General features: G+C 41.7%; 2 protein-coding genes across 3 annotated transcripts; one reads left to right on the top strand and one right to left on the bottom strand.

Annotated features, from left to right (window-relative positions):
* The first annotated feature begins 4,610 nt into the window (after positions 1-4,610).
* Positions 4,611-16,766, top strand: rwdd4 (RWD domain containing 4). 2 transcript variants are annotated; one of them, XM_086290888.1, is made up of 7 exons: positions 4,611-4,794; positions 5,323-5,403; positions 5,609-5,718; positions 6,718-6,868; positions 11,163-11,271; positions 15,808-15,983; positions 16,070-16,766. In XM_086290888.1, the coding sequence occupies exons 1-6, from the start codon at positions 4,771-4,773 to the stop codon at positions 15,870-15,872; spliced, it is 540 nt and encodes a 179-aa protein (XP_086147014.1). In that variant the 5' UTR covers positions 4,611-4,770; the 3' UTR covers positions 15,873-15,983; positions 16,070-16,766. The 2 variants fall into 2 exon arrangements, with proteins under 2 accessions (XP_086147014.1, XP_086147015.1); XM_086290889.1 differs by lacking the exon at positions 4,611-4,794 and adding an exon at positions 4,861-5,114.
* A 510-nt stretch (positions 16,767-17,276) lies between these two features.
* On the bottom strand, positions 17,277-23,332 carry ing2 (inhibitor of growth family, member 2). Its single transcript, XM_086290887.1, has 2 exons — positions 23,054-23,332; positions 17,277-18,461 (listed from the first exon to the last, which is right to left on the bottom strand). Exons 1-2 carry the CDS (start codon positions 23,196-23,198, stop codon positions 17,764-17,766), a joined length of 843 nt encoding a protein of 280 aa, XP_086147013.1. The 5' UTR covers positions 23,199-23,332; the 3' UTR covers positions 17,277-17,763.
* Positions 23,333-25,729: the final 2,397 nt, after the last annotated feature.

The raw sequence follows: 25,729 nt of genomic DNA on the forward strand, positions 1-25,729 counted from the left end.
TTAAGAAGAGTTCCTGCTGTAACAAGAAAAAACAAAGTTTCTGTTGGAATAAGGACATTAATGTGCCATATGAGCAGTTCAAGTACTTTGTATATTTGCCTGTTCGTTATCTGGAAGGTTTGATTTGTTGTTCTGAACAATATATAAGTGTATGTATAAGAGTAACTGTTTTGTGGCTCACAAGAACAATTAGGGGCCAGGATGTTGGAGCCAAGTCCAGGCCAATATTTTACTCAGTTACATCATGCCATATTTAAGTATTTGTCATGATCTTTAAGTTTTTATTATAATCTTGATCATTTTAGGTTATAATGTAATATGCTGTGCTCCATAAATTAATCCTGCTTTGTTAGTCTGTTGTTGTTGTAAAGTGTTGGTAGATGTCGTAAAGGGGGTGTGTATTTGGCCCGCATGCGGAGGGGTAGGGGAAAAAGGTTAGGTAAGCAAGCAGGACGTGGAGCAACAGTTTTCTGACCGTCGCCGTTTTAATGTTATTTTTTGTAGCCACACAAAGGGAATATAAACGGAGCTCCCACCAGAGGCATTTGTTTTGTACCTTTCGATTTGTAAGGAAAATAAATGTTTTGCCCCTTTTTTCCTTCGCCTCATTTTTTGCTACCGGAAGGCATCCAAGAGACTTAACAAGAGCACGAGTCAGAAACTTTACGTTCTGCAGAAGCGGCAAAGAAGGACCGAAGGTTGCCACTACAATGATATTGCCAGCTCTGCTGAGGTACCGAGAGTTTGCAGTGACCTCCAGGCTGGGCAGAGAGCAGCCAGTGATCTTCTGGGCTGTGTTGATGACCCTCTGCAGTACTTTCCTGTCCGCAGCTGAGCACCCTGCATACCATGATGTTATGCCGTACGTTAGGATGCTCTCTATGGTGGCTCTGTAAAATGTCACCAGCAGCCTCTCCTCCAGGTTGTTCCTCCTGAGCACTGTCAGAAAGTGGAGACGCTGCTGGGCCTTTTTAACCACCGCCGTGGTATTTGCAGTCCAGGAGAGGTCATCAGAGATCTGCACGCCCAGAAACCTCATGGAGTGTACCCTCTCCACACAGTTCCCGTGAATGTAAAGTGCTCTGCCCTTCCTGAAGTCCAAGATAAGTTCTTTAGTTTTCGTGGTGTTCAGTTGGAGGTTGTTAACTGAACACCTCTCAGTCAGTCTGTTGACCTCCTCTCTGTAGTCCGACTCATCCCCCCTTGAGATGAGTCCAACCACTGGACTCTAGTGTCCAAGTGAGTGAGTGATGTTAAATGCAGAGCTGTAGTCTATGAAGAGCATTTTAACATAATTCCCCCTTCTAGTGTCCAAGTGAGTGAGTGATGTGTGGAGGAGATGAGAGATGGCATCGTCTGTGGAACAATTTGGACGGTAAGCGAACTGTAGTGGGTCCAGTGTGTCTGGTAGTGAAGAAATGATGAAGTCTCTGACCAGGCGTTCAAAACACTTCATCACTACTGAGGTGAGGGCTACAGGGCGGTAGTCATTGAGAGAAGCAGGGTGGGGTTTCTTCGGGACAGGAACAATGATGGACTCTTTGAAGCATGTGGGGATCACCGACTGAGATAAAGAGATGTTGAATATCTCAGTGAACACAGGAGCTAGCTGGTATGCGCAGTCTCTGAGGATACGACCTGGGATGCCGTCTGGTCCTGCTCCTTTCCTGGTGTTCACTCTCTCTCTCCTTACTTCATGCTCGGAGATGACGAGCACGTTTCTGGTGCTGGCAGTATCTTCCTGTCTGCAGCCGTTAGCGCCGCTAGCACTAGCATTGTCGGAGTCCTTAGCTGCAGCCTCGAAGCAAGCATAGAAAGTGTTCAGCTCGTCTGCCAGAGTCACGGCCGCGTTCGTCATACCGGTTGTTTGGTGCTTTATAGTCCGTTATTGTCCTTAGTCCCCGCCACAGGCTCCTAGAGTCACTCTGTTGGAGTTGTGACTCTAGTTTCCTCCCGTAGAGCTGCTTCGCCTCTTTCACCGCCCTCCGCACGTTATATGACGCGGCTTTGTACGGGTCCATGTCCCCCGTCGTGAGTCCCGTGTTGTAGGCAACGGTGCGGGATCTCAGAGCATCGCGGATGGTTTTATCCACCCACGGCTTCTGGTTGGGAAACGTTGTGATAGTCTTTGTCTCCACAGTATCATCCGCTAGTTTCCCGATGAATCCCACAACCGCTTCCGTAAACACGTTGACATCATCATCGGAGCTGTTTCTGAACATGCCCCAGTCTGCGTCGTCGAGTGCGTCCTGTAACGCGGCCACCGATTGATCCGTCCAGCGCGCCACCTTCCTCTGAACCGGAACTTCCTGTTTCAGCCTTTGTTTGTATTTTGGCATGAGGAAGATGGCGGCGTGATCAGATTTGCGAAACGGAGGGCGAGATTGTGCCTTGTAGCCATCCTTGACCGTAGTGTAGCAGTGGTCCAGTGTCCTTTCACCTCTGGTGGGGCAGGTGATGTGTTGATAAAAGTTCGGCGCTGCGCGTTTGAGGTTGGCACTATTAAAGTCCATGTGTTAGAATGGCCCAGTCAAAGTCCAGATCTAAATCCATTCGAGAATCTGTGGCAAGATCTGAAAACTGCTGTTCACGAACACTGTCCATCTTATCTGACTGAGCTGGAGCTGTTTTGCAAAGAAGAATGGGCAAGGATTTCAGTCTCTAGATGTGCAGAGCTGGTAGAGACATACCCTAAAAGACTGGCAGCTGTAATTGCAGCAAAAGGTGGTTCTACAAAGTATTGATTCAGGGGGCTGAATAATTACGCACACCCAACTTTTCAGTTATTTATTTGTAAAAAATGTTTGGAATCATGTATGATTTTCGTTCCACTTCTCACGTGTACACCACTTTGTATTGGTCTTTCACGTGGAATTCCAATAAAATTGATTCATGTTTGTGGCTGTAATGTGACAAAATGTGGGAAAGTTCAAGGAGGCCGAATACTTTTGCAAGCCACTGTAGGTACAGCTCCCCAGTGGGGAGCTTGGGACCAGCTTGGGGCACCAGCGAAGGGAAAATTAAGTGTAAACTATAATTTCTCCCTATCAGTTTTAACCAATAAGATAGATGCACATTCTCATATAAAACTTTGTATACCACTAGGCTAGGATACTGTTTTGGGAAGACTGACTGCAGCTAACTGTTTTAGAGCCTGCAGTTTTCTGAACAAAAAACATCCATGTACATGATACTTTTTAATAATTTAATGCCTTGATCCACTATGGATAATTTGGACACTTTGTTTTTCTTATATTTATGAACTTTATTTTTATACATTTGTTAAAACAAAACAAAAAAAGAAAAGTAAACGGATCACACAAGGCTAATTGCAACTGCACGAAGAATAATAAAACCATAAATTAAAAACACTGACAAACAAAAAAAACACTGCTTTTGTATGTTTAAATACTTATAGAAAAATGGGAATCCTTGGTCAGTGTAGATGGTTACAATAAGAGAAAACAGTCTTCCTCTGTGAATTCTTCCAAGAACGTTCTCTCTGCTCAGCAGACCTGGAGGTGCTGGCTCTTGTGTTAACTATATTCAACCAATAATGGCTTCTTTCTCTCATTTGACCTAATGTTCTGAAATGCTTCTGAGGGGACTGCAAACGTATTTTAAAGACCTTATAGTGCCGTATGACTCCAATAAAGCACTTTGCTCTTAGACTTCTGGCTTACCTGTGGTTCCTAGGATATTTAAAAGTAGTATGGGAGGCAGAGCCTTTAGCTTTCAGGCCTCTCTTCTGTGGAACCAGCTCTTAGATCGGATTCGGGAGATAGACACTAATTTTAAGATTAGGTTTAAAACTTTCCTTTTTGACAAAGCACTTCCACACTATGTCTTTGTTTTCGCTCGCCCCCCTCACCTCAAACCAGTCACAGTAGATAGCTGTTTTTCCTTCTCATTGTCACCAAAGTGCTTGCTCACAGGTGTTCGTCTGAATCTTGGGGTTTCTGTTATAATTGTAGGGTCTTTAACTTACAGTGTTAAGTACCTTAAGGCGACTGTTGTTGTGATTTGGTACTACATAAATAAAACTGAATTGAATAAATGTGGTCTTAAAACCAATCAAAATATTAACAAAGCCCATTCAGATTCCTCTGTAATCTGAATATGTAAACCATTTGTCTTTGTAAATCATTTCATACTTTTTTTTGTCTAATGTCAGCTACTTATAATAAAATACTATGCAAAAGCGCTGGCTATAGCTTGTTTTGAAAAACTATACTATTTAGTAATAAAACTATAAAGTGAGCATATTAGTAAGCAACGTAGTGGCTAAAAGTCTGTCATGATAACTTTTGTTGACGTGTTTACTGTAATCAGATATTTGTATATGTAATTTATCACAACATCAAAAAAAACATTTAACTCTTTTTTTAAACTTTATTATTTCTTTTTCAGATCAAAATACATTTTACTCTGGTTAATGACTACTGCCCCCGTGTGTTTAGAGCTCCTGCTCTTGTTTCTGCTTAAAGTTTTTTATTTATTTATTGACGATCTAAAAACAATCGAAAAGTCACGTGGGCCTTTCCAGCAACATTTTTTGCGGCATTTTGTCTTTAAATGACAAAAACGATGTTTGACAATTAATTTAAAGGTCAGGGGTACGTCTACTACGCATGCGCGTGTTCAGATCTTGGTGTTTTAGTGTGAGCTAGAGAAGTGATAAAGTTTGAATGGCAGGAATGGGCTTTTAGGAGTGTGCCGTGTCCACGTCTGAAGCTCAGTACAGAGTGTGCAGTGCAGGAAAAGAAAAGTATGACAGCCAACGAGGATCAAGAGGTATGAAAGAACGCAAGAATGCTGTTAGCGTCTAACTGCTAGCTAGTTGACGGTAGCGTGACTGTTAGCATTGATCAGGGTGGTCTTCGCTTCCAGACAGCAGCCAAGTTAACAGACTGTTATTATTTCGGGTACAAAAGCTCAGCGACACTTTCCCAGCTCATCCCGGTTCAGATGTCGCTCACGACACCTTCCATTCAGAAGTCTACAAGGTTAATCTTGTACCTGCAGCGACAAACAGGGATTCAGCCCGTGTGTTAGCCGGCACACAGCAGTTTTCCACCGCTACTGTGTTGTTGCTTCTCCGGCTCCTTGTGATGGTGACTTGTTTCGGCTTAGATACAAAGATCGTAAAAGCAATGAATTTAGCACATACGAGTGTATAAGGCCTTGTGACAGACCTCTGTCCTTTGCTAAGCTAATGACTGTATTTCTCAGGGTTGTCTGGTAGCGTGCTGTCTGATGTGTTCTTGATGTACTTCAGTCCTGATGATATTCCTGTTACTTCACTTGTTTATGTGATCCCAGATGGAGCTCGAAGCTCTTCGCTCCATCTATGAGGGGGATGAATGTTTCAAGGAAATCAGTCCAGTTTCTTTCCAATTTAGGGTGAGTATGTCCACCGTACTGTCCAAGGCTGTGCAAAAAAGATTGTCTTCTGCAGTCCTCTAGCATCCAGTTTCAGAACTATGGTCATAGAATTAAAACAAGAAATTTGAGCCATCATGCTCGTAGCTACTTTAAAACGTTAACAAACTTAAAGGCTGAATTCAGTGTCAGTAACCTTCTCGTCTTTTTGAATATTACACAAAAGGTAGGAGAACTCGAGGACAGCAAAGCATTCATTCTGGACATCACATGGCCTGAGACGTACCCTGAAACTGCTCCACAGATCTCACTTGAAGCTTTTTTCAACAACAGGATGTAAGTTCCAAGTATACTGATCCCTTACTTTGTGTTAAATTCAAGTCTTTGAAGAAATGGTAAATGGACTGTTTCTTATGTAGAACCTATAGTCCTCATTCATGCACTTTTTTTTCTATGGTTGAGTGCTTTCTAATATTTACACACACATACTCATCTAACTTGGAGTTAGTATCTTGACCAAGGATATTTGATTCAAATGATTCACTCCTGCATCAAGCCTCCAAAATTGGCCTTTTTCACTCTTTTGAAAGAGAAAACTATTTTCATGTAGTTCTTTCTAACCAGCTTGGTGTGAGCACTTTGTTCTTCAACGCACCCTGAATTCTGAGGGGGATTTTTGTCATTTCTCTGTGTTTTCAGTTTTATTTCTTTGTCCTCAGTTTGAATTTGTTAAACCAAGATTTTGGACTAACAGCTCTTTTAGAATTAGCTGTTGATGGAAAAACTACTTTTGTTTGCTGTCAAACTGCTATCTTTGGCATTTTTCAGAGATTCGGCTAAAGAAATTAGCTGAATCTATGAAACTATTTACAATAATGATATGTCATTTGAAACTGAACATACAGATCTAATGTTTTTTGCAACAGGCTGCTGGTAACAACGTGTCGGAAGATACTATTTAAAGTTGGTTTCTTTGCTATTTGTCATGTGTGGTCACAACACTAGTTTCATTGCTTGACTTTTAACTGCTTGAATGGTTCATAGGTCAGGGTTAAAAGGCTTAAAAAAGCTCTTTCCTCTGGAAAAAGGTCCGGTATGAGGACCTGACCTGAAAGTAATTTAAAAAGAAGCCGATGGCCAAAGAGAAACTTTGAAAGACTCACAAAACACAGAACTTTTGCTTAAAAGAATATCAAAAATGGCTGTTTATAACAACAAACCAAGACTTTTGCACAGTACTGCATTTACAGTATTGAAGAGTGCAGGGTGAGACTGTGGCTGATGGACAGTACTTGAGGATTTTCTTTTCTTTCCATCATCTTGCTTTGAAAACAGCTCAGCAGAGACGAAGCAGCTGATCCTGGCAAAGTTGGAGGAGCAGGTGGAGGCTAACCTGGGTGCCGCAATGATGTACACTCTGTTTGAGTGGGCAAAGGAGAACCAGGAGACGCTCATGGAGAACCACAAGTCTATAGTAACGGCTGTGGTCAGTACATTATTATTTCCCAATATTACCATAATAAAGAACAGCGTTTCTTCCTCTGTGAAAAGTTTTGGTGTCATCCTCGACAGTACTCTTTCAATTCACACACTAATAATGTTACTCTGTCTGATTATTTTCAATTGCGCAACATTAATCGTCTCCGTCCTTTTCTCACCCCCACATGTCACTGCCATTCTTGTCCATAGCCTTGTTACTTCCTGGATTGATTATTGTAATTCACTTCTTTTTGGTCTTACTCAAAAATCCATCCACAAGCTCCAACGCGTCCAGAACTCTGCTGCCTGTATCATCACCAGGACCCCTTCTATCCACCACATCACTCCTGTCTTGCAGCAGCTTCACTGGCTCCCGGTCAAATATGGCATCAATTTCAAAATACTCTTGCACACATTTAAGGCTATTCATCATCTCTCCCCTCCATATCTCTCTGATCTGGTTAAGATCACCGCCCCATCTCGTTGTCTCAGATCTACTTCTTCCCTTTCACTCTCCGTCCCCTCCCCCCGTCTTGCCACCATGGGGAGCAGGGCTTTCAGCTGCTCTGCTCCACGACTCTGGAATTCCCGACCTCCTGATTTAAGAAACATCTCTTCCTTCTCTCTCTTTAAGTCCCAACTCAAAACTCACTTGTTCAAAATAGCTTATCCCACATAACCTCCCACTCTGCTCTTTTATTAGTTTATGTCTTATGTTTTTACGATTGTGTGAACTGCTTGCTTTTATCTTGCTTTTTATTCTAATGTGTACAGTGACCTTGAGTGTTAATAATAATAATAATAATAATAATAATAATAATATTATTATTATTATTATTATTATTATTATTATTATTATTATTATTATTATTAGCTGGTAAAAGGTGGAAAATATCCCAGCTCCTGTTATGGTTTTGTTAGCACTGCATGTAGTTTTTTGCTTAGATCTCCAAAAGTTGATTCTGTTCATCTGTTCGTAGCGTTTTGTGGGAGAAACGTTTCATCACTCATCCAAGTGACTTCTTCAGTCTCAGCTGACTGCAGCTTTCAATCTTATAAACAGGACATTTGCATAATGACTGAAACCAGCCCACTGAAGGAAGAATGGGCCGGGAGGTCAGTTCCTTAATCTTAATTATGCAAATACTCATGACCACTGATCAACAACCACTGATCAATAACCATGAGTACCATTTACAGAGAGTTGGGGAATGGCTGCAATCACAGCATTGTAAGATGGTGACAGATGTACCCTTAGGCCCCCTCCTCGATTCAGAGATGGTCTTTCCCTTTTCACGTAAATGGCCTCCAGGGCCCTATTTCAGGAAGCCGGTTTAGAAAACTGAGTGAAAAACGATACTCAGGGTTGAGTAACCCCGAACTGTCCAACTCGGAATATTCGGTTTCACAAAGGCTGATAACAAGTAGTTCAGTCAACGCAGAGTTGCTTTAACCCCAAGTTAAGCGCGCGCGCGCGCGAGGATACATAAAGCCCTGATTAGTGGAGCACAGATTAAGCGAGTCACCATGGAGACGGAGGGAAAGAAGGCGCGGTCAATGTATTTTACAGCGCTTGAAGCCGAAATTCTGATGGCAGCATATGCCGATAACATGCAAATTTTGCGGGAAAAAAGTAACACGGCCTCAGCTGCAAAAGAAAGGGAGCATGCATGGCAAAACATAGCCGACAGAGTCAATGCGTGAGTGTTAATTTAAACATTGATCTAGGGATTTCCACCCATTTAACACGTTTTTTTTTTTTTTTTTTTTTTCTTTTCTTTTTTTTGCCTGTCCCGTTTGGCTCTTTTGCCATCAGAATTGTTGTCTAAAGGCAAAGAAAGATGCCCAACGGATTTACTTTACCAAATTGACCATCCCAGCCTTGCCGTAATGGTTCATTTGATTCACCTTTTATTGTTTATTTTATTTTCACTTGCTGAATACGGGACAGACTTGACTGGGGGAAAGAAGGGTCACCAATATTATACAGAAAGCTCCCGTTTGCAAAAAACCGAAGTGCAATACAAATAATATGTACAGAACTGAGAGAATGTTCGCGGTGTGTCACATGAGCAATATTAGGCCTGAGGATGTTATTCAAATAAATTATAGATTGTGCTGAAAGACGGTAACGTTCACACAGGAAATCATCAGGAAATGATAAAATGTCCAAACGCGCTCTAATCACTCTCTCCCGGCGGAGAGCTCTGCGGAGAATTTGGGCTTCAACATCTACTGGCTCTTCAAGGAAGGGGCACGCCATGTCTGACACTTTGTCAGGTTTCCGACAAAGAGGCGGAGAAGGTCAGGGTTAGTTGAAGTAAACCTGCTAGGGGGCAGGTTAGCTTCACGGAGTGTGTCGTCATAGTAACTCACTCAGAATTAATCTAAACTCGCTTTGTGAAACTGAAAACCCAGAGTTTTCGTTAACTCAGGGTATACTTACTCAGAGTTTGCACTAAACCGGCTTCCTGAAATAGGGCCCAGGATGTTACATCCTCATGATTGAAAGAGTGTCCACTGGCCTGTAGGTGTAAATAGACTGCAGAGTCCTGGCCTGACGAGGTGGCTCTTCTGTGTTGTAGCCAGAGGTTGTTTGGTTTCCCCGATGTATAAATCCTGGCAATCCTCCTGCACTTAACAGCGTACACTATGTTACTCTGTTTGTGTCGGGGGACCCGATCCTTGGGGTGGACCAGTTTTTGGCGCAGTGTGTTTTGGGGTTTAAAAGCCACAGAGACCCGGTGTTTAGAAAAAATGCATCTCAACTGCTCCGATACTCCTGACACGTACGAATCACTACAGGTCACTTAGTCAGCGGTTGTCCTTCTCTCCTGGATCAGCTGGAGCTTTCTTTAGGTGCCTTTCCAGCTTTGACAAAAGTCCAGCTGGGATAACCACATTTACTCAGGGCCTTCTTGCTGTTCTTCTGCCTCCCTGGCTGCTGTGTCAGTGGGGATGGTGTTCGCTCTGTGTTGTAGCGTCCTGACGACACCCAGTTTATGCTTCAGTGGATGATGAGAGTCAAACCTTAGATACTGATCCGTATATGTAGGTTTACGGTACACGTCAGCTTTTAGATGTCCTCCATTACTGATGGAAATCTCACAGTCTAAGAAGGCTAACCTGCCACTTTTCATATCCTCCCTGCTGAATTTGATGTGTCGGTCCACTGAGTTAATGTGATATGTGAATTGTGGTACATCCTGAGATTTGATTTTCATCCAGGTGTCATCCACATATCTGAACCAATGGCTTGGTGGTGTTCCAGGGTAGGATGGCAAAGCCCTCTTTTCCACTTCTTCCATGTACAAATTGGCCACGATGGGTGAAACTGGGGAGCCCATGTTTCTGCCTGTAGAACTGACCCTTGTATGTGAAATAGGTGGAATGAAGACACAGTTCAAACACACTTGGTCGATGCTGCTCTCGATGCTGGTCCTGTTGCTGAGGTTGGGGTCATCCTGTAATCTCCTCCAACACTTCCATGACTGGGATGCAAGTGAACAGAAATGTAACATCGTACGAGATCATGGTTTCATCTGCCTCCATAATGACATCTCTCACCTTCTCAACAAAATGCAGGGTGTTCTGGATGTGGTGTTCAGAGCTGCCCACCAGCTTGAGGATCGAAGCCAGAAACTTGGAGATGTTATAGGTAACAGAGTTGATCATGCAGACAATCGGTCTTAAAGGTGCATCCTGTTTATGTATCTTTGGTAAACCATACAGACTTTGTGTAGACTCCCCTGGGTACAGCCTGTGGTATGAGGTCCACTCAATAGCCATCTCTTCTTCTAACTGCTTCAGACAGTCTATCACAGTCTATAAGGGGGCCTAAGGGTACATCTGTCACCATCTTACAATGCTGTGATTGCAGCCATTCCCCAACTCTCTGTGAATGGTACTCACGGTTATTGATCAGTGGGTTTTGGTCAGTGGTTGTTGATCAGTGGTCATGAGTATCTGCATAATTAAGATTAAGGAACTGACCTCCCAGCCCATTCTTCCTTCAGTGGGCTGGTTTCAGTCATTATGCAAATGTCCTGTTTATAAGATTGAAAGCTGCAGTCAGCTGAGACTGAAGAAGTCACTTGGATGAGTGATGAAACGTTTCTCCCACAAAACGCTATGAACAGATGAACAGAATCAACTTTTGGAGATTTACTTACCTGGATGATTGCACGTGCATCAGGAAGATGCACGCTTTTGCTCAGAATTTAGTGTTTGACTGATTGGCTTGAGTCATCAAAGTTTGAGGGGAATAAACCCAAAATGATAATGTTGTTGTTGTTGTGCAGACGCTGACATCAAACAGTGAGGTGAGTGAACCTGCCACAGCAGCAAAGAAGAAGGAAAAGAAAGAGCAGCTGACTAAAGCCCAGAAAAGAAGGATGATAAACAAAACAGGTACATGAAACTGTGTCCAGTAGCTCGTATTGTTGGATACGTTATAAAAATTCTGCCATATTCTTCTAAAAGCTCTTTAAAATAGAGCTGGTTTTAATTTGGGGATAATGGTAAACTTTTGTGCTCTGACTCTGAATTGGTCAGAGTTGGTCCTAGCACAGACGCCTGTGGAACTCTGTAATTAACCTTCTGGAATTTCTTTGAGTGATCTGGAGAAACTGGAGAAAAGGTCTAAATAAATATCAATGGTATTTAATGTACATACATACTTTTCTCTGAGAAGTTTATGTATTATTTTTTCTTTAATGGTTAAAATTTTGTTTGAAAACATTTATGAGATCATTACTAATTGTGGTTAAAGGAATTCATTGCTGAGTGGATCTCTGACTCTTTGTCAGCCTGGCTACAGTGCTGAAGAGAAACGTAGGGTTGTTCTTATTTTCTTCAGTCAATCATGAACAGTAAGATGTCCTGGCTTTACAGCAGGTGTTTTTTATTTACTTTTTTTTTTTTTTTTTTATAGAGCAACTTTTTTTTTTTTTTTCAGGTGAAGATTATCTAAATTATTGAGATTCCATCTGCATTGCCATATTCCTCTAGTAACTGATTGAAATTGAGGCTGATTATTATGACACAAACTATTCCTATTGATGACTCATTTTGTACTTTTTCCAAGGCTAAAAGAGTCAAGTCAATTATGGCTCTGAGATTAACACAATAAAGTAAAAGCACCACCAGCAAGGCTGTTGGAAACATTTTGATGGAAAATCGTTAGACTGCATATAAAGATGAACGTAGCTGTCATGATGTCCCTCGTTGGTTAGTGTTTCATAATGCATCTACAAGTGTAATAATTGTATTTATATACAGTTGTGATCAGATGTTTACACACACTTAACTTGGGTATTTATGCTGTGGTAATTTTGGGTGTGATTTGTTTAAACAGTTCTTTTTTCTGGGTGGAATGACTATACTGTATTAAGTAGTGGAAGTAACGGTTTAATCCCCTGCTGAATTTGTGAGTTTGCTCAGTTACAATTAAATGAAAAGCTGTTTATAAATGTTTATGATAGTTTGAATTTCAAGTAACAGCATATCACCCAAAAATCCAGATAAACACGCCTCATTAATATTATACATTGATTTGTGTGCCATTGAGTGAAATGAGTATTTGATCCCCAAGCAAAACATGATCCCCCGAGTGAGTACTTGGTGAGAAACACAGCGGTAAGGTGTTTCTTGTAGTTGGTCACCAGGTTTGCCACATCTGATGTTCTGTCTGTTCTATTTAAACTGCCATTTAAAAACTGGAGGCTGTTCATTTCATCAGTTATCAAACATACATACAGTGGGGCAAAAAAGTATTTAGTCAGCCACCGATTGTGCAAGTTCCCCCACTTAAAATGATGACAGAGGTCAGTAATTTGCACCAGAGGTACACTTCAACTGTGAGAGACAGAATGTGGAAAAAAAAATCCATGAATTCACATGGTAGGATTTGTAAAGAATTTATTCGTAAATTAGGGTGGAAAATAAGTATTTGGTCACCTCAAACAAGGAAAATCTCTGGCTCTCACAGACCTGTAACGTCTCCTGTAAGAAGCTTTTCTGTCCCCCACTCGTTACCTGTATGAATGGCACCTGTTTGAACTCATCATCTGTATAAAAGACACCTGTCCACAGCCTCAAACAGTCAGACTCCAAACTCCGCCATGGCCAAGACCAAAGAGCTTTCGAAGGACACCAGGAAAAGTATTGTAGACCTGCACCAGACTGGGAAGAGTGAATCTACAATAGGCAAGCAGCTTGGTGTGAAAAAATCAACTGTGGGAGCAATCATCAGAAAATGGAAGACATACAAGACCACTGATAACCTCCCTCGATCTGGGGCTCCACGCAAGATCTCATCCCGTGGGGTCAAAATGATCATGAGAACGGTGAGCAAAGATCCCAGAACCACACGGGGGGACCTGGTGAATGACATGCAGAGAGCTGGGACCAAAGTAACAAAGGTCACCATCAGTAACACACTACAACGGCAGGGAATCAAATCCCGCAGTGCCAGACGTGTTCCACTGCTGAAGCCAGTGCATGTCCAGGCCCGTCTGAAGTTTGCCAGAGAGCACATGGATGATACAGCAGAGGATTGGGAGAATGTCATGTGGTCAGATGAAACCAAAGTAGAACTTCTTGGTATAAACTCAACTCGTCGTGTTTGGAGGAAGAAGAATACTGAGTTGCATCCCAAGAACACCATACCTACTGTGAAGCATGGGGGTGGAAACTTCATGCTATGGGGCTGTTTTTCTGCCAAGGGGACAGGACGACTGATCCGTGTTAAGGACAGAATGAATGGGGCCATGTATCGTGAGATTTTGAGCCAAAACCTCCTTCCATCAGTGAGAACTTTGAAGATGAAACGAGGCTGGGTCTTCCAACATGACAATGATCCAAAACACACCGCCCGGGCAACAAAGGAGTGGCTCCGTAAGAAGCATTTGAAAGTCCTGGAGTGGCCTAGCCAGTCTCCAGACCTCAACCCCATAGAAAATCTGTGGCGGGAGTTGAAAGTCCGTGTTGCTCGGCGACAGCCCCAAAACATCACTGCTCTCGAGAAGATCTGCATGGAGGAATGGGCCAAAATACCAGCTACTGTGTGTGCAAACCTGGTAAAGACCTATAGTAAACGTTTGACCTCTGTTATTGCCAACAAAGGTTATGTTACAAAGTATTGAGTTGTATTTTTGTTATTGACCAAATACTTATTTTCCACCCTGATTTACGAATAAATTCTTTACAAATCCTACCATGTGGATTCATGGATTTTTTTTTTTTTCACATTCTGTCTCTCACAGTTGAAGTGTACCTCTGGTGCAAATTACTGACCTCTGTCATCATTTTAGGTGGGGGAACTTGCACAATCGGTGGCTGACTAAATACTTTTTTGCCCCACTGTATTCAGCAGGGTTTCAAATAATTATTTCTTTCAATATATATCGTTAATGACTAAAAAATAAAAAGCACAAGTTTTAATTCATTTTGGATTTCCTCTAAAGTATGAATACAGGCTCAAATATATACTTGCACTCACTTAAACGTTTTAATAGGTGAATGCCTTCAACTTCTTGTCAACGATCATTAATGACTATGTTTGGCAGCACTCACTGGACTCACCAGTAGTCAGAACAATGGGAAAGTCCAAGGAACTCATTCAAAAGCTAAGAAGGAAAACTGTAGTTGTAGAAGGCCTATTGGAGCCATTTCTAAACAAGTGCAGATTTCAGGATCATCAGTTTAAACCATTGTTCATTAATACATGTTATACGCTTTTGCCAAAAAATGGAAGACAACCCAAACCATCCCCTTTAGCTGAGAGGAAATGAGTTGGAACAACTCAGGAAGTACTAAGGCTCAAGCCTGCCTGGAAGCTGCTGAAACACCAGCATCACTGTGCACAGTCCATTCACCATGGACTGAGAGGGTGCTGACCACAAAAACGTGGTCCAACCTTCCTTTATCTCAAAAGTTCCTGAAAGAGTAGTTGTCATACAGCTAACAGATGCAGAGGAATGGCTTATTTGAAGAGTTTCAGTCAGGTTTCAGAGCTCATCACAGCACAGAAACAGCTTTAGTGAAGGTTACAAATGAACTTATGGCCTCTGACAGTAAAACCCTGAAAGCCTCACTGCAGCATTCAATACTGTTGACCATAATATTTTAGAAGTATTTAACTGCAGTGGTTTGTATCATATCTATCTAATAGACTCCAATTTGTACATGTAAATGGAGAGTCCTCTTCACACACTGAGGTCAATTATGATGTTCCACAGGGTTCAGTGCTAGGACCAATTCTGTTTACATTATACATGCTTCCCTTAGGCAGCATCATTAGAAGACATAGCATAAGTTTTCACTGCTGTGCAGATGACACCCAGCTCTATCTGTCCATGAAGCCAGATAACACACACCAATTAGTTAAACTGCAGGAATGACTTAAAGACCTGGATGGCCGCTAACTTTCTGCTTCTAAATTCAGATAAATTGAGGTTATTGTTCTCGGCCCTAACAATTTTAGAAGTATACTATCAAACCAGATGCTTACTCTGGATAGAATTACAATATTGGCTTCTCTTCACTGGCTTCCTGTTAAATCCAGAATCGAATTAAAAACATTCTTCTCATCACATACAAGCTCTTGAATAATGAGCCTACAGAGCACTTAACTCTCAGACTGCTAGGACTAGTGGTTCCTAGAGTATTTAAAAGTAGTATGGGAGGTAGCGCTTTTAGCTTCAGGACCCTGTTCTGTCCAACCAGCTTGCACGTTGGATTCGGGACACAGACACCCTCTCGACTTTTAAGACTAAGCATAAAACCTTCCATTTTTAACAAAATAATTACAATTGGATTAGATGGCCCTGAATTTTCCTCTAGTTATGCTGCAATAGGTCTAGGCTATTCATTAATATAACTGTCATTAGACAGCAGTAAGAGGTTTATAGGTTAGCTTCATAATATTCGAATTCCTGCTTTCAGATCACAAAGGTGAGCTGCCCAGAGGCTGGAACTGGGTTGATGTAATTAAGGTAGGTGTCTTTTAGTGTTTTACCACCAGATGGTGCACTTTGTTCCTTTAAGCACTGTTGTTACAACTTTTTTTTTAATCTTTGTCCTCTTTCCTTGGTCCCTGCTGCTTGACCACCCTCCAGCATGTAAGTGGCAATGGTTAAATGAACATTGTTTGCACATTGTCAACATACAGAGTGACTTACTGTTTCATTTTGCATCCCTGCTGCAGCTCAGTAAAACTGGAGGGAAAGATGAAGACTAGGTTGCACAGACAAGCTACGTGAGGCCGATGGTGTCTGTAATACTCCAGCTACATGCTCCACTCAACATGACTGCTTCCACAATGAGGACAGTGTGTAAAACTGGATCTGCTCACAATCCCAGTTAGACTCTTGACTGTAAGCTGAAAATGACCTGAAGGCTTTGCTGTGCTTGTGGTGGTTTACTACTTTTTTTTTTTTTCCTTCCTCACTGCTAGTACAGCTACGGCCAAAGCTTTTAGCAGTCACGTCACTGCAAAATCAAATTTTTTTTATTTTTTTTTTTATTTGAAAACATTTTTGAAATTCATGAAATATCATAGAAACATGTTTAAAGACAGCAAAGTGTATGAAATTAACCTTTGGCCATAACTGTACATGAGACGGAGAGCACATTAGGCTTTTGTTGAAGAGTGAGTCTCCTGCTCTGTGGTCCGTCAGGGTGAAGTGTGCTGGAGTTTAACTGATCTGCTGCCCAGCACTGAGCTGTTGGGGTTCTCAGCTGAAGCGTTATGCTGCTGTTACTGTGAGGTACCATGTGATGTGTTAAAAGCAGAGCTGCGTGTTACATTTCTCTATTTTCCTATTTTGATAAATGTTCCTCTGCCCTTTGAATTGTAAAGCCAGAAGTTTTTATATAGAAATAAAATCGATTTTATCTACTGCTGGTCTCAGAACATCATTATTCATTGGCTTGTCTTGTGATAACACTGTTTTGTGCTGCAGTCAGTGTCCATTTCTTGGAGCTGCAAATGGTCATCTTGAATCAAGAATTACTCATGGGTGCAAGTCCGCCAATACCTTCGTCTGAGGTCAATTATATCAGGGCTCTCCCATTGAATAAAAACTGACAAATATATATAAGACAATGCTGAGTAGAATATGTGCCTTGAAGAATGTGATGTGGTTTCTCATCTTTCTCAAACAAAAGCAGGTAATTCAGCCTTTTTGAAGGAAGGTGCTATGATGCATATCTATTAAAGATATCAAAGGAGCTTGGAAAGAAGAGAGACAGGACTTGAAGTTTTTTCAGTTCTAAGACCAAATGTGGAAGAGTCCCAAATTTTAAGCCAGTGGTCTCAGTGGTCCCTGAGAGCAGCACAAAACAAATTAAATCAAAACTAACTCTGGTCAGATTTTTGTTGATTTGTTCACAAACGACAAGAGTATGTTAAATGAATTACTATACGTTGTTTTAATGATTATAAAAGGAATGTACACATTAGTGAATTGGTGAAAACAAATGACATCCAGTGTCCTGTCAACAGCCATCTCCTACATTAAATATCAGTCTCTTATAAACACATGTAGGTTATACTCTAGAAGCCATTCCTGTAGACACTGATTTCAGTCACTGAGTACAATAAAGAAAATTGCCATGTACACGTGGACCTTGTCCAGAGTTAAAAAGGAGTTAAAAATGCAGTTGCTTATTGTTGTACATGAAAAGAAAAGAAAACTGGTTCAAGCTGATGATTGTTGAAGTAGCTGGTGACCCTACAGACTTGGAGCACAAGTGTCAGCCCAAGTTAAATCCCAATTTGTCCTTGATTAATATTAAATTTGGTTGCCAATGGTGTTCGATTGTCCTCTTATAGCATCACAAGTGCTTGTAAATATGACTGACAGGATTGATGCCAGGCTGCTTTCCAGATACAGGTCACTACCTGGACCTGCGGTCTTTTCTGTTCTTATCTAGGCTTTTATCCATGGTCTTTTCGTTGTCCCCTCTGCATTTAGGGCAGTACCACTTTCCTTTGGGCTTGTAGGTAAGCCCCACACAAGAGAAGTGGAACCACTCAATGGGGCACTGATCATTGTCACAGCCGATCATTTCACCGTAGGACACTTGTTCACAGAGACAGTAGGTGGGCTCATTAGGATCAATGGCAAAGTCGACCGGTGAGGCATCTCGCTCTTGTTTAGCCTTACGTTTCTTTTTCTTTGCAGACTTGGACTTCTTCTCTCGGGGTGGAGGGAGGGACAGCTCTTCCACAGGGTCATCCAGAGAGCCATTGGCAGACTGGTGGCTGGAGTCACGGCTCTCGCTGTTGCGTTGACGTCGTGGGCGGCGGGTTGAGGTGCGTTCGGGGGCTGGGGACTCTTGGATGCTGGAACGCCTCTCTGTAGTGAGCCGCTCTGCCTCACTGGGCTCCTGGAGGGACAGGGAGTGAGAGTCCATTTGGCGGGAACGGTTCTCTACCAGTTCTGTCATCTGGGTCACTACATGGATCTTCTCATCACCAAGCTCCTGGCTAATGATGAGCGCTCTCTGTAGCTGGATCTGCAGACGTTTTCTCTGAGCTCCATCTTGCTCACCTTTGTATTTCTCAAACACATCATCCACTTCATTCAGCACATCTGTAAAGTACAGGACATAATAATTAATGGGTGTTTTAAATGTAAAAAATATTAATAAAACAACTTTTAATTCAGTTTTATTTACACAACAACAATCACCTCAAACAATAAGAGAGGAATCCCCCTATGAGCAAGCACTTGGCAACAGTGGGAAGGAAAAGCTCCCTTTAAAAACAACACAATCTTCAGCAGAATAAGACTCAGGAAGGATAGGTTTTTTTTTCCGTGTTTCAATTCCTTAATTGCAGCTGTATTTTGAATATAGAGAGGAAATAGGGTCGGGCGATATGGCCTAAAATCCATATCACGTTATAATTTGAAGCATGTGTGGTAACGATATACAGGGAGTGCAGAATTATTAGGCAAATGAGTATTTTGTCCACATCATCCTCTTCATGCATGTTGTCTTACTCCAAGCTGTATAGGCTCGAAAGCCTACTACCAATCAAGCATATTAGGTGATGCGCATCTCTGTAATGAGAAGGGGTGTGGTCTAATGACATCAACACCCTATATCAGGTGTGCATAATTATTAGGCAACATCCTTTCCTTTGGCAAAATGGGTCAAAAGAAGGACTTGACGGGCTCAGAAAAGTCAAAAATAGTGAGATATCTTGCAGAGGGATGCAGCAGTCTCAAAATTGCAAAGCTTCTGAAGCGTGATCATCGAACAATCAAGCGTTTCATTCAAAATAGTCAACAGGGTCGCAAGAAGCGTGTGGAAAAACCAAGGCGCAAAATAACTGCCCATGAACTGAGAAAAGTCAAGCGTGCAGCTGCCAAGATGCCACTTGCCACCAGTTTGGCCATATTTCAGAGCTGCAACATCACTGGAGTGCCCAAAAGCACAAGGTGTGCAATACTCAGAGACATGGCCAAGGTAAGAAAGGCTGAAAGACGACCACCACTGAACAAGACACACAAGCTGAAACGTCAAGACTGGGCCAAGAAATATCTCAAGACTGGTTTTTCTAAGGTTTTATGGACTGATGAAATGAGAGTGAGTCTTGATGGGCCAGATGGATGGGCCCGTGGCTGGATTGGTAAAGGGCAGAGAGCTCCAGTCCGACTCAGACGCCAGCAAGGTGGAGTACTGGTTTGGGCTGGTATCATCAAAGATGAGCTTGTGGGGCCTTTTCGGGTTGAGGATGGAGTCAAGCTCAACTCCCAGTCCTACTGCCAGTTTCTGGAAGACACCTTCTTCAAGCAGTGGTACAGGAAGAAGTCTGCATCCTTCAAGAAAAACATGATTTTCATGCAGGACAATGCTCCATCACACGCGTCCAAGTACTCCACAGCGTGGCTGGCAAGAAAGGGTATAAAAGAAGAAAAACTAATGACATGGCCTCCTTGTTCACCTGATCTGAACCCCATTGAGAACCTGTGGTCCATCATCAAATGTGAGATTTACAAGGAGGGAAAACAGTACACCTCTCTGAACAGAATTATATTGCTTTCACTGGTAAAAATAAATAATTGAAATGGGTATATATTTGTTTTTTGTTAAGTTGCCTAATAATTATGCACAGTAATAGTCACCTGCACACACAGATATCCCCCTAAAATAGCTCAAACTAAAAACAAACTAAAAACTACTTCCACAAACATTCAGCTTTGATATTAATGAGTTTTTTGGGTTCATTGAGAACATGGTTGTTGTTCAATAATAAAATTATTCCTCAAAAATACAACTTGCCTAATAATTCTGCACTCCCTGTATATCGTGATATATTCTTTTCTTCTGTATAACATATTTTCCACACTATAAGGCACACTTAAAATCCTTTAATTTTCTCAAAAGTCGAGAGTGTGCCTTATGTATGAATTCTGGTTATGCTTACTGACCTCGAATCGATTTTGGCGTGCAGAAATCTGTTAAAATGTTTTAGCACAACTTTGGTAAGCTGCACTGCTTGATGGATTGTCAGAGCATTACGGCTGCCGTAGTGAGGAGCTTCGCGGAGTAATCTGGGTCCAAAACTCTTTCCGCTTCAGGTCCCAAAGTCAAACGAACACTTCATCTTTAATAAAATCATCAGCGTTGCTGCTTTACCAGGTGTAACAATTTAGTTTAACATCCATGAAAGCACAATTTATTAAATTTAACGGAGTTGGAAATTAACAGGAAGATAGCTCGCTGGTTTCCATCTAAACATGACATACCATGTTCTGACTGAGATTTTTGAAACTAATTCAAACGTACAGCTCTGCTACCACTTCCAATATAAATGAAGACAGAAAACTATTGCTTGTGGGGATAGGTTAATTGGATAATCCAAATTGCCACTAGGTGTGAATGTGCAAGTGAATGAGAGTGCAAATGGTTGTCTGTCCCTATGTGTTAGCCCTGCGACAGACTGGCGACCTGTCCAGGGTGTACCCTGCCTTTCGCCCCATGACAGCTGGGATAGGCTCCAGCGCCCCCGCGACCCTGAAAAGGATAAGCGGAAGCGAATGGATGGATGGAGACAGAAAACTAAACAGCAGTGGCGTTTGCAGGGTTACTGAAGTTGGACTACAGGGTATATAATGTTGTGCTACGTGATTGCTAGCGACACAGCTATGTTAGCATAACATTAGCACAGTGAAGCTGGAGGATGAACGCCAACTTTTTTTCCACTCGATAAAAGTTAACGTGAGGGATTCTGGTGGTTAGGGACAAACCACCCTAATCACCAGTTGAAAGCATTTGGTCGATGCTTTCAAACAGGCACAGCTTGATGACATCATCATCATGCGCGATCGCGGTAGAGCTTCAAGATCTCTATCGTTGGCCAAATTTATATCGTTTATATCGCCCACCCCTAACGGGAAGGGTTATGGTAATGGTTAAATATGTTTTTAAATGTCAAGTGGATCAAATGCTCTTTGAACAATGGACAATGTATTTATGAGTTTTTAGTGGTCAATGTACCTCATTATTGGGAATTCACTTGCCCAAAGACAAAAACAACAAGGCTCCCTCAACATCAAAGCTAACATGGCTCGATATCACAGCATCCAAAGAATTGGACGTATACTAGACAATGACACTGAAATAATGTCAGTGGTCACTGTTTGAGTAACCCTAAAAACAAATTAGTTTTACAAAATTCCATCTGGCACTTAAACATTGCATGACAAAAATAATCCAAGTAGCTGAAGTGGGTTTGTGGTTTAAACTATATCAGCTCCAACTTTAAGGAACGTATGCAAAGCGAGCAACAACATTTGACTTCTCTCAGGGACATTAGACCAGCTTCAGTAATGACAGGCAACCAAGTGAACGGCGTCCAGGTAAACTAATATTACCTGTTTGGCAATACAGCAGAAGCACGTGATGTTGGTAACTGACACATAGGGATGGGAAACCTACAAATAGGTTACCAGGACATCGGGGTTTTGGAAATGCACACAGGTGACTAACTGCCAGCTAGCTGGCTTTATACGCAGACCGCACTTTAAGGACACCCAGCGTAAAATTACTGCAAAATCACCTTCCAGCACCAGGCTCTTCTTTACTTAAAGTGAAACTGGAGTTGGACCTAAACAGCAGGAGCATGGGCGAGGGCTGAATCCCAGTGTGGTCCCGCGTACAGGAAATGACGACAGTCAGTTGCTGCGAGAGGGATAGCTCGAGTAGCAGCTGTCCTGCAGCTCTGCAGTTCACACTTAATAGAGCGGAGCGGCGCGCGGAGAATGTGCATTAGCAGCCCATAAACACTGAATATTGCTGAATATAAAAATGAAATAATCATTCGCGCTCAGCCCGAAGTGTCAGGGACTTGCTGCTTATTCTGTGTCAACACGAGGCAACAAAGCAAAGGCTTTCCGGTACCGAAGGCTTTTGTTAACGCCTGCTCCAGGCCTCCATCAAGGACTTCATAACCAAACACACCTCACTGACAAGGCGAAAATGAGCTAAAGCGACTCTTTGTTGGGGAGAACCTGATCAGCTCATATCTATTAAAGCGATGCAAGCTGCTTGCGACGTTAACCTCGGCCGTCAAACAGGCTTCACAAACAGATGACCGCACTTATTGATCTCCTGCACGTCTTTATTCTAAGATTTCACTTCAGCATCTAGTGACACAAACAGACTTCGTTAAAAGCGGAGAAATCCTCAAGTTTAGGCGTAGTTTCCACACGCAAAGAGTACTCAGCGAAAACACCGTGCGGGGACACACACTGCTCTTGTTCAAAAGTTGATTTTATACAGATAAGGTCCTAGTTTTTGGAATATGTTAGGCCGATTTTGCCGCGGGACACCACACTCCTTTTATTAAAACAATGCTCGTGTATCACGTCATACTGTACATGTTTTCCGATATCAAGTGTAATCATTCTGCCCTGCAGTTTGGTGCAGAGGGAGTATGTCAGAGCTATGCTAGCTGACGGATGTCCACCTCATTTTTTAAAACACTTTGCGCGTCAGTACGAGTATCCACATCTCAGTTCCGGGAAGTAAGAACGATCACGGACATGAAGCTTTCTGCAAAATGGGAACCCGGGGCTCGTGCGTTCTCCACCATTTCAGCACAGCACGCGACACTGCCCTTAAAGCCTTACAAAGCGATTCGCGCGTGGGACAAGGAAATAGGAAAGCACAGTACCTTGATACTTTGCATCAATTTCTCGAAGCAGAGAAACATTTCTTTGTATGTCCAGGGGCAGCGACTCCACACATTCCAGATAATCCTCCACATAGTTGACCAGTTGTTGCGACTTGTCGGCATTTGGGAAATGGTGGCCTAACATCGTCTCTAAGATGCATAGAGGCAAAAAGTGCTGTGAAAAAAACAGGGAAATATATTGCTAAAACCAAATGCTTGGCGACTTTACAGCTTCTAAGGCAGTTCACTTCAAACAACACTAAAGCCACTGCGCATGCGGGAGTATTTTCCCTTTATGGTTTTGTAACGCTTCTCTCGTTTATCGCCGCTGAAGGCGTGTCCGTTTGGGGTTGCAGTATTGGGATTGGTTTAGAGTGACCTCATTATCATAATATTTTCCCGGGAAATGTAGCAGTAGTTCAGGCAGAGCCCAAATTTGACCTAATGTTTCAGTTAAAGGTTTAGTTCACCATCTGTGTCCGAATGTGACGCTAATACAGACAAGTGTGTTTTGACGGAATTTCAGATACACTAGTGTTAAAAAAACAATATCATGAAAGCTTTTTTTTCATAATTTAAAAAGGTTAATTTTCTTATTTTAAATATAGGTTTCAAGGCTATTTTGTTTTATTTTCATTACCATGGCTTTTAGTTCATTCAAATGTGAAAAATCTCAAAATATTAGATTACATTTTGAGTTGGAATGTTTGCCATAAAGCCACAAAATAATGTATGTTTGAGAGGACTTCCCATAGTCTTTTTCTCCAAGTGATCTTTCTACTTCATCCAAACCATTTTTTCGACCCCATTTCTACAAGAACACCTCAAAAAAGTCGTACCATTAATTAATGTGTCAATCTTAAATATGACCAACCTATCTCAATTAATCGGCTATGCACCACAGGCTTTCAGTCTAGCAGTAGTTAAACCATCATGTATCATATCTATCTAATAGACTCCAATTTGTTCATGTAAATGGAGAGTCCTCTTCACACACTAAGGTCAATTATGGTGTTTCACAGGGTTCAGATGAATCAGTTCTGTTTACATTTTACATGCTTCCCTTAAGCAGTATCATCAGAAGGCATAGCATACATTTTTACTGCTATGCAGATGACACACTATCTATCCGTGAAGCCAGATAACACAGCAATTAGTTAAACTGCAGGAATGTCTTAGAGACATAAAGACCTGGATGGCCGCTAACTTTCTGCTTCTAAATTCAAATAAAACTACTTGTTGCTAAAATTCTTAGAAATATGGTATCTAACCAGATACTTCCTCCGGATGGCATTACCTTGGCCTCCAGTAGTGCTGTGAGGAATCTTCGAGTCATTTTTGACCAGGGCATGTCCTTCAATGCACATATTAAACAAATATGTAGCGCAGCATACAAATATCCTGTCTCAGAGTGACGCTGAAAAACAAGTTCATGCATTTATTCCTTCCAGGCTGGACTACTGTAATTCATTATTATCAGAAAGTCCTAAAAACTCCCTGAAAAGCCTTCAGTTAATCCAAAATGTACTGACAGGGACGAGAAAAGAGAGCAGATTTCTCCTGTATTGGCTTCATTGGCTCTCTGTGAAATTCAGAATTGAATTCAAAATCCCGCTCCTCCTTCCCAGCATCCCCAATCATGTCTGTCTATGTCAAGCTCTGTCTGTCTCTGCATCCATACCTGAGTTGCTATAATCAGCTTTTATTTAGTTTCCTGTTTTGTTTTGTATTTCTGCTTATGTCAAGTTTACTTCTCAGCTCATTAAAGTGCTCGCCTTTAGTTAAACCTCCTTTTCCCTCTGCATGTGCAATTTTGGGTCCTACTTCATCTCACCCTGACAAAAACTTTTACATTTACGTGAAAAGGGAAAGACCATCTCTGAATCAAGGAGGGGGCCTAAGGGTTATCATCTTACCATCTTATAATGCTGTGATTGCAGCCATTCCCCAACTCTCTGTGAATGGGACTCATGGCCACCGATCAATGGTCAATCAATGATCATTGGTGATTAGTGTTTCACCACTGATCATGACAATTTACATATTAATGATCAAGAAACTGCCCTCACAGCCTTTTGCTTTGCTAGTGCTTATAGTTTCAGTCATTATGCAAATATACTCTTTATAAAGTTGGGGAAACCTGCAGTCAGCTGAGACTGAATGAGTTATAAAATGTTTCTCCCACTGAAAACACTTTTTCCAGATAAACAGAATCACCTTTTTGGGATTTCCTTACGTGGATGATTGAGCATGCATCAAGACAAATCTTTAAATTGTGTCCTTGGATCTTCAGGAAGCGTTCTAACCAGCTCATAAAATAGAAAATCTGTTCTGATAAATTGCCAAGACTAAAACCATTAAAAGTCTTAAAAAAAAAGATTACTAAAATATATTGTGGAAATCTATCATGCCATTCTCTTCAAGGCTGATGATATAACAAAAAGGGGGAAGAGTGCTGCATTAGAATAACTGATAAAAGATTTTGTTAGCCTCAAAGAGGAAGGAGTTTATATTCCATCGTTAGGTACTGTGGTACTGTTTTAAAGTTAAATACCCAGATGTACTAAAAATGTGAAGTATGTTTTTTGTTTAAAGGGTTTTCTTCTCTAACATGTTCTTTGGCATCTCATCATATTACTACCTGTTGCCAGTGAATCTAGTTAAAATGTTCCTCCT

Source organism: Aulonocara sp. 'chitande type north' Nkhata Bay, linkage group LG5 (assembly GCF_057382095.1).
Source record: "Aulonocara sp. 'chitande type north' Nkhata Bay isolate Kocher_YH1m ecotype deep benthic linkage group LG5, A_spYH_male_GT1.1, whole genome shotgun sequence".
NCBI classification, from domain to species: Eukaryota; Metazoa; Chordata; class Actinopteri; order Cichliformes; family Cichlidae; genus Aulonocara; species Aulonocara sp. 'chitande type north' Nkhata Bay.